Below are 15,000 nucleotides of genomic sequence, written 5' to 3' on the forward strand. Positions count from 1 at the left end.
CTGGTCTGGTATATTACCCCTCTACACCCAGCCCTATTCTACTGGTCTGGTATATTACCCCTCTTCACCCAGCCCTATTCTACTGGTCTGGTATATTACCCCTCTACACCCAGCCCTATTCTACTGGTCTGGTATATTACCCCTCTACACCCAGCCCTATTCTACTGGTCTGGTATATTACCCCTCTACACCCAGCCCTATTCTACTGGTCTGGTATATTACCCCTCTACACCCAGCCCTATTCTACTGGTCTGGTATATTACCCCTCTACACCCAGCCCTATTCTACTGGTCTGGTATATTACCCCTCTACACCCAGCCCTATTCTACTGGTCTGGTATATTACCCCTCTACACCCAGCCCTATTCTACTGGTCTGGTATATTACCCCTCTACACCCAGCCCTATTCTACTGGTCTAGTATATTACCCCTCTACACCCAGCCCTATTCTACTGGTCTGGTATATTACCCCTCTACACCCAGCCCTATTCTACTGGTCTAGTATATTACCCCTCTACACCCAGCCCTATTCTACTGGTCTAGTATATTACCCCTCTACACCCAGCCCTATTCTACTGGTCTGGTATATTACCCCTCTACACCCAGCCCTATTCTACTGGTCTGGTATATTACCCCTCTACACCCAGCCCTATTCTACTGGTCTAGTATATTACCCCTCTACACCCAGCCCTATGCTACTGGTCTGGTATATTACCCCTCTACACCCAGCCCTATTCTACTGGTCTGGTATATTACCCCTCTACACCCAGCCCTATTCTACTGGTCTGGTATATTACCCCTCTTCACCCAGCCCTATTCTACTGGTCTAGTATATTACCCCTCTACACCCAGCCCTATTCTACTGGTCTAGTATATTACCCCTATACACCCAGCCCTATTCTACTGGTCTAGTATATTACCCCTCTGCACCCAGCCCTATTCTACTGGTCTGGTATATTACCCCTCTACACCCAGCCCTATTCTACTGGTCTGGTATATTACCCCTCTACACCCAGCCCTATTCTACTGGTCTGGTATATTACCCCTCTACACCCAGCCCTATTCTACTGGTCTGGTATATTACCCCTCTACACCCAGCCCTATTCTACTGGTCTGGTATATTACCCCTCTACACCCAGCCCTATTCTACTGGTCTGGTATATTACCCCTCTACACCCAGCCCTATTCTACTGGTCTGGTATATTACCCCTCTACACCCAGCCCTATTCTACTGGTCTGGTATATTACCCCTCTACACCCAGCCCTATTCTACTGGTCTGGTATATTACCCCTCTACACCCAGCCCTATTCTACTGGTCTGGTATATTACCCCTCTACACCCAGCCCTATTCTACTGGTCTGGTATATTACCCCTCTACACCCAGCCCTATTCTACTGGTCTGGTATATTACCCCTCTACACCCAGCCCTATTCTACTGGTCTGGTATATTACCCCTCTACACCCAGCCCTATTCTACTGGTCTGGTATATTACCCCTCTACACCCAGCCCTATTCTACTGGTCTGGTATATTACTCCATCATGTCAGCTAGACTCTGTACTGCCTTTCCACTGCTCCTCAGGGGCCCATTCCAACAGGCCTTGAAGAAAAAATATATAACAATACATCTCTCTCTCTCTACTCTCTCTCTCGTCCTTTCTATCTCTCTCACTCTGTCTGATCGACGTTGCTGCAAAGCAAAGCTCTCGGGAGAATGAAGGGATTGTCTCCTTAAAACTTTTTCCAGAACACTTACAGAAGTCAGCGTCTATCAACCCGTGAACTTTTGTTTCTTGGAAATGTCAGCTTTGATGTTTGACAGTTTCCCCCCTCTCTCCCTGTCTTAAAGTTGAGAGATCTGAGAGCTGTGAAATGTCACTTTGTCATAAAGGGCAGAGAGAGGTCTATAAGCATATTGTGCATGCTAACGTTTTACCATATTAATTCCATCTGGTTACACTGTAGTACAGTATATCACAATGCTGTAATTCACTGTGAGGGCGCCATTTAAACTCTTCCATACTGTAATGTAAAGTAACTCAACCTGTTTTGCGCACAAACTTCTCTTATCCCATGCAGTTCCATCTTCTCCTTAAGATGCGTACTGTGTAGTACAGCCCATAGTATCTGGTTTGAAGATGAATATTATGTCATGATGTAAAAACAGGAATATTAAATGTGTAGGATAAGGGTCTGTCTCCATTTTCATTCATAACTGCAGAACATGGTTCTGAGCTCATCCCTGTCATTAAAACAAAGGGCTTGTTTTCACTCTGCTCTGGGTGATTTTCCCTGGCTGCATGCCTTAACGGAAAGATGGAGATCTGGAGTACACACCCTTGTCCTCAACTCCCCACCCTTGTCCTCAACTCCCAAGTGAAAGTTCAAACAATTGCAAAACTCTGCTTCATGAGAAATCTGAACTCTCCAATAACACCAACCACCAACGCCACTTTAGTTTTTGTCTCTGGCATGCCAATGACATACACTGAGTGTACAAAACATTAGCAACACCTGCTCTTTCCATGACAGACTGACCAGGTGAATCCAGGTGAAAGCTATGATCCCTTATTGATGTCACTTGTTAAATCCACTTCAATCAGTGTAGATGAAGGGGAGGAGACAGGTTAAAGAAGGATTTTAAAGTCTTGAGACAATTGAGACGTGGATTGTGTGCGTGCCAGACAAAATATTTAAGTTGTAGGTGCCAGACGCACCAGTTTGAGTGGGTCAAGAACTGCAATGCTGCTGGGTTTTTCACACTCTACAGTTTGCAATCAAATCGTAGTATCGAATAACAATACATATAGAATCTTGAGAATTGTAATATATGTCGTATCGGCACCTAAGTATAGTGATAGTATCGTGAGGTCCCTGGCAATTCCCAGCCCTAGTGTGTGTGTGTGTGGGTGTGTGGTGGGGGGGTCTCAGTAGGTCTGAGTCTCTGTACTGTAATAGAGTGTAATTAAAGCTGTGATGAAGTAGGAGATCAGCTGCAGATTAAGCCTGGATAAACTGGTTAAGGCCACCCTGGCACAAAAGGCCTCAGTTTAGGGCGTCCCAGTCTCGTTACTCTAATGCTCTAAGCTAAGCCACCCTAATCTGCTCCCCAGGCAAACCTCTGTCCTCTCTCTCTCTCTCTCTCTCTCTCTCTTCTCTCCTCTCTCTCTCTCTCTCTTCTCTCTCTCTCTCTCTCTCTCTCTCTCTCTCTCTCTCTCTCTCTCTCTCTCTCTCTCTCTCTCTTCTCTCTCCTCTCTCTCTCTCTTCTCTCTCTCTTCTCTCTTCTCTCTCTCTCTCTTCTCTCTCTCTCTCCTCTCTTCTCTCTCTCTCTCTCTCTCTCCTCTCCTCTCTCTTCTCTCTCTCTCTCTTCTCTCTCTCTCTCTCTCTCTCTCTCTCTCCTCTCTCTCTCTCTCTCTCTCTCTCTTCTCTCTCTCTCCTCCTCTCTCCTCTCTCTCTCTCTCTCTCTCTCTCTCTCTCTCTCTCTCTCTCTCTCTCTCTCTCTCTCGCTTTTTTCTCCCTCTTTCTCGCTGCCTCTTTCACTGTCTTTTTCCCCCTCCCTCTCTGTCTGCCTCCATCTGTCTCTGTCCCAAGTTGTGTATCTGTGCAGCGTCCCAGTCTCCAGTGTTGAATCATGTCTTTGTCTCTGACCTAATGAACTCTCTCTGTATTTAGTCTCGTGCTTCATGCTCCCTGTGAGGCCGCTACAAACACACACACACACACACACACACACACACACACACACACACACACACACACACACACACACACACACACACACACACACACACTCCCAGCCCCTGATCTGTTCCCAGTAAAAGTTACACACACACTGTGAGGCCGTGGAGTTCTCTGACTGCTGCCGCCTCTTGTTTTGTCTCCAGAGCCACTCTGTTTTCCCCTCAGCTTGTCTGAGCATTGTGAAAGGAATGCTGCTGTACTGTACCGTGTAGGTTGACTGGCCTCGGCCAGTCTGCTGCCATAGAAATAGAACTGTAGACCCATTGATTTGAATGGGATTTCCTGTTCTAGTGATTATATTTCTTCTTGGCTTCTGCTGCTAGTGTTGTTACACTGACTCCTTCCTTCATTATCTCAGGTTCATGAGTTCAACTGATCCTGCTGTTAGTTCACCTGCCCAGACTGGTAGACAGCCAGTCGTAGGCCTGGTGTGGTGTTTGATAGGCAGAAAACTGTGGTTTTATATCAAATTGTTTTGGTCACGTTCACATATTTTACAGATGTTATCGCAGGTGCAGCTAAATGCTTGTTCCTAGCTCCATTCAATACTGTATTGCCAAACCAACAGAAGTGGTTGAACTGTTGAAGCTATGGTTAGTGTGGTGAGATCTGCTATGTATGTGTCCTTGGATGACTTTTGAGCTCTTACAGTTACACAGACACTCCCCTGTGTTTTCTCAGACTCAGAAGCCTACTTAGACTTTTGAATGAAAATTATTTCTCAAATGGACCTGCTGCCTTTCAGGCTAAACTCAATAGTATCCTATTTGTTTGTTTATTCCAACAGTGGGAGTCTTTTAGTGTTTTATTCCACTTTGACTTTGAGGAGCCTCTTTATAAAGGACTTAATTGGTTTATACTTTGTGTGTTGGGTTCAATATTCACTCGACCCTCCTTGTCCTGTCTACACAAACAACCTAACAAACAATACCATGAGCTCCTGCAACTTCTCTTCAAGTTCAAACCAAATGTTTAATTAATGTCTCTAAATAAAAGCATTATACACAATACATGCCGATAGATTCAGCTGCTTTCCAATTAATGGAGAAGAAACGCTCAGTTCAAATGCTTATCACAGGCTTAGTGTTTAGGGCCTAGTGTTTTCCTCAGCTCTCTCCTGCTCATAGGGAAGCAAACCTGGGTTCAAACACTATTTGAAATCTTTCAGCACGTCCTCCAGCCTGCCTGTAATGCGAGATGGGTGGAGTTTACAGTTCTGGGACTGTTTTATTTGTTTCAGCTTAATTAAGCACCAATAAGGTATTTGAAATTATTTCAAATAGTATTTGAACCCGGTCTGGGAGGCAGCAGCTCCTAGGAGTGGCCTCTTGGGTGTGTGTCAGCTGGTGGGGGGTCAGTGTAATTTAGTGCAGGTTTCCACTCAGGGGCCCAAATTAATATATTGAGGGACCAGGAGTCTATCGGGGGAGCCAGAGCTGTTGTCTCCCCATCATCTGCAGTGTTGACGGGCTAACAAAGAAGAGGTGTGTTTGTGTGTGCAACAGAGGTAAAGATGTGTGCTGTTACACCAGGGGCCCAGACATCCTCCCTGCCTCAGAGCCATAATGATGAAGTACATTGTCCTGTGTGTGTGTGTGTGTGTCGTAATGATGAAGTATGTTGTCCTCACACACACCATGTGTAATTAATGTTAGAGGAGATGGTCACACAGCAACACAGCAAGAGGCATTCAGACTACAGGCATTAAGAAATTAGACATGAGTTACTGCAGGTGTCTATAAGGGCTTCTCGTTTGGAGAGTAAGCCTACATTACTGAACAGTAATACAATGAAATCACAAGCTATTCCTCTCCAGGGTCTCTAGTTATGTCTTTTGAAACAATAATACAATCACAAGCAAGTTTTATTTTTATTTTCATCCCAAGCTAGTGTTGGAAGTTAATACAGTGAGATTCTGGTCCCGTTGGCCTAGTTCTGTTGAAACCGCTGCGGTTCTGATAGTCTTAGATGTTCCTGTCAGAGTTGTGGGATGTCCCGTGAGGTATTCAGTCAGAGAGAGAAGGAGAAATATGGAGGTTGACACCGCTCCTGTCTGTCAGTGTCGATGGATGTGTAGAGAGATGGTTGACAGACCCCAACAGTTCTACTGCTTCAGGCTACCCTGCTGCTACTAAACAAGCTAGCTGCACCTTAAAACAAGTGCTCCACTTTTTCTGATGCGTTTGTCTGTCAATAACCAAAATCACACAGCTTCCACAGTAATAAATAATTAATGACTTGCATATTTTTAAGTCTAAAAATCACGTCAGAAGTTTGAAACTTTTTCCTGGGAACATTTTCATGGTACTGCCTTGCTGTAATTCATTCAACAAATATACTTTTTCCCTGGTAGGATTTTATATATTGTAGCTCTATCTAGTAGTAATGTAGACATTATCAGGACAACAAACTACAGTAAAGGTAGTAATGTAGACGTTATCAGGACAACAAACTACAGTAAAGGTAGTAATGTAGACGTTATCAGGACAACCAAACTACAGTAAAGGTAGTAATGTAGACGTTATCAGGACAACAAACTACAGTAAAGGTAGTAATGTAGACGTTATCAGGACAACCAAACTACAGTAAAGGTAGTAATGTAGACATTATCAGGACAACAAACTACAGTAAAGGTAGTAATGTAGACATTATCAGGACAACAATCTACAGTAAAGGTAGTAATGTAGACGTTATCAGGACAACAATCTACAGTAAAGGTAGTAATGTAGACGTTATCAGGACAACAATCTACAGTAAAGGTTGTATGTTTGCTTGCATACACATATTACTTACATATTTTCATTGAAAACAGTATATCAACTCAGTAAAGTCTGTGGTAAATAGATATCAGTTGAGAGCCTTTTTCACACTAGGCTTTATACAGTCATACTATACCCTATTACTATCATCTGATCCAGGGTCTCCTCCTATACTATGCTCTATACAGTACACTATATCCTATTACTATCATCTGATCCAGGGTCTCCTCCTACACTAGGCTCTATACAGTACACTATACCATATTACTATCATCTGATCCAGGGTCTCCTCCTACCCTATGCTCTATACAGTACACTATACCCTATTACTATCATCTGATCCAGGGTCTCCTCCTACACTATGCTCTATACAGTACACTATACAGGTCTCCTCTCTTCTTGGTGTCACGTCCTGTCAGCGTCATCAGAATGACTGTTGTGATGTGGAAACATCACTGGCATGGAGACAGTCAGCCTTCATGTCTCTTGGGAATACTAGGGGTTTGATCCACTTATAGCCACAACTGCTGGCCTATATCACATTAAGACCAGAGACCCCTGGTGTAGATGTCTCGGGGCCGGGAGAGACAAGGGTACAAGCCTATAACACCAGAGACCCCTGGTGTAGAGGTCTGGGGGCCGGGAGAGACAAGGATACAAGCCTATAACACCAGAGACCCCTGGTGTAGATGTATGGGGGCCGGAGGAGACAAGGGTACAAGCCTATAACACCAGAGACCCCTGGTGTAGATGTCTGGGGGCCGGGGGAGACAAGGGTACAAGCCTATAACACCAGAGACCCCTGGTGTAGATGTCTGGGTGCCGGGGGAGACAAGGATACAAGCCTATAACACCAGAGACCCCTGGTGTAGATGTCTGGGGGCCGGGAGAGACAAGGGTACAAGCCTATAACACCAGAGACCCCTGGTGTAGATGTCTGGGGGCCGGGAGAGACAAGGGTACAAGCCTATAACACCAGAGACCCCTGGTGTAGATGTCTGGGGGCCGGGGGAGACAAGGATACAAGCCTATAACACCAGAGACCCCTGGTGTAGATGTCTGGGGGCCGGGGGAGACAAGGATACAAGCCTATAACACCAGAGACCCCTGGTGTAGATGTCTGGGGGCCGGGAGAGACAAGGGTACAAGCCTATAACACCAGAGACCCCTGGTGTAGATGTCTGGGGGCCGGGGGAGACAAGGGTACAAGCCTATAACACCAGAGACCCCTGGTGTAGATGTCTGGGGGCCGGGAGAGACAAGGGTACAAGCCTATAACACCAGAGACCCCTGGTGTAGATGTCTGGGGGCCGGGGGAGACAAGGATACAAGCCTATAACACCAGAGACCCCTGGTGTAGATGTCTGGGGGCCGGGGGAGACAAGGATACAAGCCTATAACACCAGAGACCCCTGGTGTAGATGTCTGGGGGCAGAGAGAGACAAGGGTACAAGCCTATAACACCAGAGACCCCTGGTGTAGAGGTCTGGGGGCCGGGGGAGACAAGGATACAAGCCTATAACACCAGAGACCCCTGGGGTAGATGTCTGGGGGCCGGGAGAGACAAGGATACAAGCCTATAACACCAGAGACCCCTGGTGTAGATGTCTGGGGGCCGGGAGAGACAAGGATACAAGCCTATAACACCAGAGACCCCTGGTGTAGATGTCTGGGGGCCGGGAGAGACAAGGATACAAGCCTATAACACCAGAGACCCCTGGTGTAGAGGTCTGGGGGCCGGGGGAGACAAGGATACAAGCCTATAACACCAGAGACCGCTGGTGTAGATGTCTGGGGGCCGGGAGAGACAAGGATACAAGCCTATAACACCAGAGACCCCTGGTGTAGAGGTCTGGGGGCCGGGGGAGACAAGGATACAAGCCTATAACACCAGAGACCCCTGGTGTAGATGTCTGGGGGCCGGGGGAGACAAGGATACAAGCCTATAACACCAGAGACCCCTGGTGTAGATGTCTGGGGGCCGGGAGAGACAAGGATACAAGCCTATAACACCAGAGACCCCTGGTGTAGAGGTCTGGGGGCCGGGGGAGACAAGGATACAAGCCTATAACACCAGAGACCCCTGGTGTAGATGTCTGGGGGCCGGGGGAGACAAGGGTACAAGCCTATAAGGAGGAGGCTGCGGGGCAGAGGGGGGAGTAGGGGTGTTGAGGGGTGGGGGAGAGAGGGGGCTGGGGAGAAACAGGAGGGAGGAGGAGTGTAGACTCCTTCGGCAGCCAGACCCACAGATTTTTGATGGGGTTAGAGAGGGGAGACCGGATGATGAGATGGGAGAGTGGGAGGGGAGAGGGCCCCATCTGTTAGTGTTTTCTCTGAGGCCAGGTCATGTGACCCAGCTGCCATCTTTAATGCTCATTCTAATCAGGGAAAGTGCCGGAGATGGATCTCCTTTCAAAGACATCCATTCACCTCAAATCTGACTGGACCACCAAAACATTTATAATGCTTGTCTTTACACTAAATCTCTCCCTTTCTCGCTCGCTCTCTCGCTCTCTCTCTCTCTCTCTCTCATCTTTTTTGAGAGCGATTATAAATGCACGATTACAGCACTGTATAAAAACAACACTATTGGTTTTTCCAACTTAGTGAATAGTGGTTTATTCTTAGTAACATATTAATGTGTTGTTCTTCTATGAGACTGGAGCAGACTGAAGCCTGAATGTTATCAGTTGGTCACGGATGGGAAGGCTATGTCTATTTCTGGTTGTCTCATTGTTACTCTGTGAGACTAGATCATTAATGGCATGTGTGAAGCCCGATGTGATGCTAGTTCACTGAGAACTATAATGGTTTGGTTTGTAAAATACTATTTTGTATTTTCACTGTTAGGGGGGTGTTAGACTGTTTGCCCTGGAGCATATTCCCAAACCCTGTTTACTCCAACCCAGTCTTCTTAACTGATAGGGGGGTTTAGACTGTTTGTTCTGGAGTCAACCTAGTCTTTATCCCTCCCAAGATGAGGCCTAATACATACCATATAGAAATATGCATGGTCTCAAAAACCTTGCTTACAAAGTCTTCAGAATGGGAAAATTTGTTTTATCCCTGTAAAAAAATATATATAAAATTGCTTTACCAGCCAGCTTGAATCATTTCTGTTTTATTACATTTATTTATTTTCTCTGGCTGTCTTTAAATCAATGAAAGACAGACAAGTTTGACAAGTTGTGGTCCTCTGTAGCTCAGCTGGTAGAGCACGGCGCTTGTAACGCCAAGGTAGTGGGTTCGATCCCCGGGACCACCCATACACAAAAAAATGTATGCACGCATGACTGTAAGTCGCTTTGGATAAAAGCGTCTGCTAAATGGCATATTATTATTATTATTATTATTATAAGTTTGGCCTTCTTCCTGTCCCAACCCCGGGTTAAGGTGAGACAGAAGCAGTAGCATCATTGATCTCCTGAATCCCAGCAGCTCGGCACGTCAAAGCCAGACACCCCTAGAACCAGCAGCACAGGCTTTGTTACTACGCTGTGTGTTGGTGGCTGCTATAGTGGACGGAGGGAGGGACGGGGGGAGGGAGGATCTGTGTGGAATAAAGGTAATGATGCTACAGCCGTTGTCTCCCTCCCTCCTTCATCCCCTCTTCCACTCGTCCGTTCTTCCAGCCATTATACCGCCATGTCAAAGTTTTGGCAAGGCCTGCTCTTGGATGTGTGTGTGTGTGTGTGTGTGTGTGTGTGTGTGTGTGTGTGTGTGTGTGTGTGTGTGCAGTGTGAGCTGTAGTTTGGCATCGCTGTCTGAACTCAGCCGGACACAGCTCATCAGGGGAACATAAAAGCCGAGAACTAAAAAAAAGCCCTAAGCGTCTCGGCTAAACAGTCAGCCTGCCAGCCAGCCACAGAGGAATTCAGTCAGTCAGTCAGTCAACCAGCCAGCCAGACACTAAGGAATGGGAACCTGCCTTCCTGTGCTGTGCTTTTCTCCTCTCAGCTTCACTTCACAGCAAATATAACAAGCAGAAGGAGACGGGGGGAGAGAGAGAGAGACAGAACAATTGATCATGTCTGAAAGGAAAGCATTTGTCCACCTCGGCACTCACATCAAAAGAACCCTTGATGAGGGGAAAAACAACCAACTATACCACTCAAAAGATTGTGTTAAACTTGATTCCCTTTCCTCTTCAGATATGTTCTTCTCTATATTATAAAGTTTAGTTAAGAGGCTATTGGCCTCAGAATAACGTAATGAACCATACGATTGCCTGGTGGAGAGGTGTTGGTTGGTCATATACCTGATCACACACTCCCTGCTGTTGAGGCTTGTCGTCTACAACACCTCCAGACCTTTAAAATGGAGACGTTCAAAAGGCTTCATTGGCTGCTGCTTGTATGACTCAAGTCCTGGCGGTTCTACTGTTAAACTTCACTAGTCTGTGGAAATCAGATATAGGTAGCCTAACTGAGGACCCGTCCTCTCTTCTCTCTCCCTCTCCAGTTGTCTGAATGCGTGTACGTACTGTAAAACCAAGCATGCTAGAGGAGACCTGGCCAGCTACCCTATAGAGGAACTAGTAGAGAGAGCCAGACAGTCCTTCCAAGGTGAGTCTACAGCCGTCCAACACACTGCTGCTCGAGGCACACTGACTTTAACGTCCTTCTTTTAGTTTCAGTGACTGCCAACTCTTTTTTGGAGATGGCACCAGGAGATCTAGCCAGAACGTGATCATGTCTGATGATTAATACACCACTACTAGTCACATTGACTTCTTCACCCACCATCTATACAGTTTTTCACTTTTATTTTTAGACAGTCCTTCCAAGGTGAATATACCACGTCCAACACCACCACTGCTATGCTTCGTTCAACCCACATGTAACAAGCACAAGAAGATATGTAGAGACAGATCATTTGTCATGTCTTGTACTAACACACCACTGCTAACTAACGGCAGACAGACTTCCTCACTGTCTATATGGTTTTATTTGTAGTAACTGCCAACACTTTCTTTCAACATCAAGCCCAGTTCAGAGCCAATGGAATGACAGGTCCCTTTAATGCTCTCTTTGGCAACCGTCTGTTAATCTGTCTTGATTGGATAGCTGATTTCATCATGCCTCCACGCAGACAGACATGTTTCATTATGCTTCTATTTAGGTAGACAGACAGACAGACGGACACACGTCCCCAAAAGCATTAGTAATTAACTGTCTCTCTGTCTGGAGTTTGTCAGCAACACTGTCTGCCTGCCAGTCACAGAGCAGAGATAGGACAGTTCTGTAATCGTACCCAACCAATCAGGTTAACCAGCCAATCCTTGTGTCAGGCCGTTATCAGGGAGAGGGGGAGAGCTTAGCTCCTAGCAGTTCACTGGATGTATTGACATGTATGCTTCCAGTTAGTGTTTTTTTGTCCAGGTATAGCACATTATTACAGTGTTGCCTAATACTGTTGCTTATCACATAATGCCAGGCTCAGGCATCGCTATTATTACATGGAAAAAGCAAGACCGTCTCCCCTCTGAGCCCATGATGAAGATTAATTCATATACAGTTTTAAGCTCTTAACACTGCTTGTTTTTTCATCTCTTTTCCCATATAAAAGTCCTAAGAGTCGTCTTAGTGCAGATAAGAGTTAAATCATAAACTAAGAGGAATATGCTGTTTATTGATGTATCTCAAGTACACAGTGGTTTTGTTTGTCTGAAGGGGTCATCTGAACACATGGTAGTGTTTTTCTTGGATGGAGAGGATGGACGCGTCCCAAATGGCACCCTATTCCCTTTATAGTGCACTACTTCTTCTACGGGCTCTGGTGAAATATAGTGCACTATATAGGGAATTGGCTGCCTATATCAGCCAGGGCAACAGATGTCTTACTGGGGATCAGTTTGTCACTGCTCCAGCAAAGCCCAGGGCAAGTTGATAGTTTATAGAAAGCACGTCTGACCTACAGACCTTACAGGGGATAGGCTGTGTTAGCTAGGTCAGCTTTATTCTTCTTCTGTGAAGGCTGTTGCTATGTGTGAAGGCTGTTGCTATGTGTGAAGGCTGTTGCTATGTGTGAAGGCTGTTGCTATGTGTGAAGGCTGTTGCTATGTGTGAAGGCTGTTGCTATGTGTGAAGGCTGTTGCTATGTGTGAAGGCTGTTTCTATGTGTGAAGGCTGTTGCTATGTGTGAAGGCTGTTACTATGTGTGAAGGCTGTTGCTATGTGTGAAGGCTGTTGCTATGTGTGAAGGCTGTTGCTATGTGTGAAGGCTGTTGCTATGTGTGAAGGCTGTTGCTATGTGTGAAGGCTGTTGCTATGTGTGACGGCTGTTGCTACGTGTGTTGCTACGTGTGACGGCTGTTGCTATGTGTGAAGGCTGTTGCTATGTGTGAAGGCTGTTGCTATGTGTGACGGCTGTTGCTACGTGTGTTGCTACGTGTGAAGGCTGTTGCTACATGTGAAGGCTGTTTTTACATGTGTAAGGCTGTTGCTACTGTATATGTGAAGGCTGTTGCTATATGAGTACTCCACTGTAAGTGGCAGTTTCATAATGTGAATGTTATTAATGTTTAAATGTGCAATACATCAAGTAATTAAAGTACATAAGGTTGACCAGACAATGTCAGTGTTCCACTGACTAAAAGAACAGCTACATATCCTTAAAATACACCATGTTCTCCAAATATGGAAAGCACAGTTATTTAGTGTCACTTGTAATACGACGTGTTTGTTTAACTGTTCCTGAGAAAAGACACTGTGTATGATAACGTGTGTGAAAGATCCTGACAGCAGAAGTTGTTTTTGACGTGAGCGGGACAGAAAAAGAGAAGCCCAGAGCTCATCAACAGTTAGAGCTGCGGAAACAAGAAGGGAACAAACCGTTGGTCTGTTTTTAAAAAGAACCATCAACTGATTAAAAAGAGGAAGTTCTGGTTTGGCACGAGTATCAGTCGGTCACACTGAAGCTGTGTTGACTGTTAAGCAACACATCATGTTGTGTTTATCACTGAGTTGGACTGGAAGACAAACTAATACTGTTTGTGTGTAGCTGGTGGCTATTTACAAAAATGGCCTTGTGTGTACATAGGTGTGTGTGTGTACATAGAGCAGGCAGCTGCAGCCCACTAACAGCAGAGCTGAGCTCTATCCGTCTGACCTGTAGAGAAAACAGGTTAATCCTCACACGATTAACAGCTGCTCAACGACACCTGGAAGAGCAGTGCCTGGACAGAGGAGACTGGAGACGAGACAGTCTAAGCTCTGAGGTGGAATGTGACCTATTCCTCCATCACCCTGTCACTCTCTCCTTCAATTCCTCCATCACCCTGTCACTCTCTCCTTCAATTCCTCCATCACCCTGTCACTCTCTCCTTCAATTCCTCCATCACCCTGTCACTCTCTCCTTCAATTCCTCCATCACCCTGTCACTCTCTCCTTCAATTCCTCCATCACCCTGTCACTCTCTCCTTCAATTCCTCCATCACCCTGTCACTCTCTCCTTCAATTCCTCCATCACCCTGTCACTCTCTCCTTCAATTCCTCCTTCGGCCCTCTATACTGTAACTCTATTCACCAATGGGTCTGAGAACCTGACAAGCTCTGAGGTTGGATATAGGATATGCTTCCACCCCACCATCCCTCTATCCTTCTACACCTCTACCACCCCACCATCCCTCTATCCTTCTACACCTCTACCACCCCACCATCCCTCTATCCTTCTACACCTCTACCACCCCACCATCCCTCTATCCTTCTACACCTCTACCACCCCACCATCCCTCTATCCTTCTACACCTCTACCACCCCACCATCCCTCTATCCTTCTACACCTCTACCACCCCACCATCCCTCTATCCTTCTACACCTCTACCACCCCACCATCCCTCTATCCTTCTACACCTCTACCACCCCACCATCCCTCTATCCTTCTACACCTCTACCACCCCACCATCCCTCTATCCTTCTACACCTCTACCACCCCACCATCCCTCTATCCTTCTACACCTCTACCACCCCACCATCCCTCTATCCTTCTACACCTCTACCACCCCACCATCCCTCTATCCTTCTACACCTCTACCACCCCACCATCCCTCTATCCTTCTACACCTCTACCACCCCACCATCCCTCTATCCTTCTACACCTCTACCACCCCACCATCCCTCTATCCTTCTACACCTCTACCACCCCACCATCCCTCTATCCTTCTACACCTCTACCACCCCACCATCCCTCTCTCCTTCTACACCTCTACCACCCCACCATCCCTCTATCCTTCTACACCTCTACCACCCCACCATCCCTCTATCCTTCTACACCTCTACCACCCCACCATCCCTCTATCCTTCTACACCTCTACCACCCCACCATCCCTCTATCCTTCTACACCTCTACCACCCCACCATCCCTCTATCCTTCTACACCTCTACCACCCCACCATCCCTCTATCCTTCTACACCTCTTTCACCTCGGTGGTGGTGTGATTGGGCCATGTTAGGGCCTCTTTGATGTGGACACTGAGGAACTTGAAGATTTTGACCCTCTCC

At 46.4% G+C, this 15,000-nt stretch overlaps 1 protein-coding gene across 1 annotated transcript in view; it reads left to right on the top strand.

Annotated features, from left to right (window-relative positions):
* Positions 1-15,000, top strand: part of cdkal1 (CDK5 regulatory subunit associated protein 1-like 1) — a 993,836-nt gene that overhangs the window by 234,377 nt on the left and 744,459 nt on the right. The window contains exon 8 of the mRNA XM_084158515.1: positions 10,961-11,064. Within this exon, the coding sequence (XP_084014641.1) occupies positions 10,961-11,064 (104 nt within the window). The remainder of the gene's footprint in view (positions 1-10,960; positions 11,065-15,000) is intronic.

Source organism: Coregonus lavaretus (assembly GCF_964263955.1).
Source record: "Coregonus lavaretus genome assembly, chromosome: 3".
NCBI classification, from domain to species: domain Eukaryota; kingdom Metazoa; phylum Chordata; class Actinopteri; order Salmoniformes; family Salmonidae; genus Coregonus; species Coregonus lavaretus.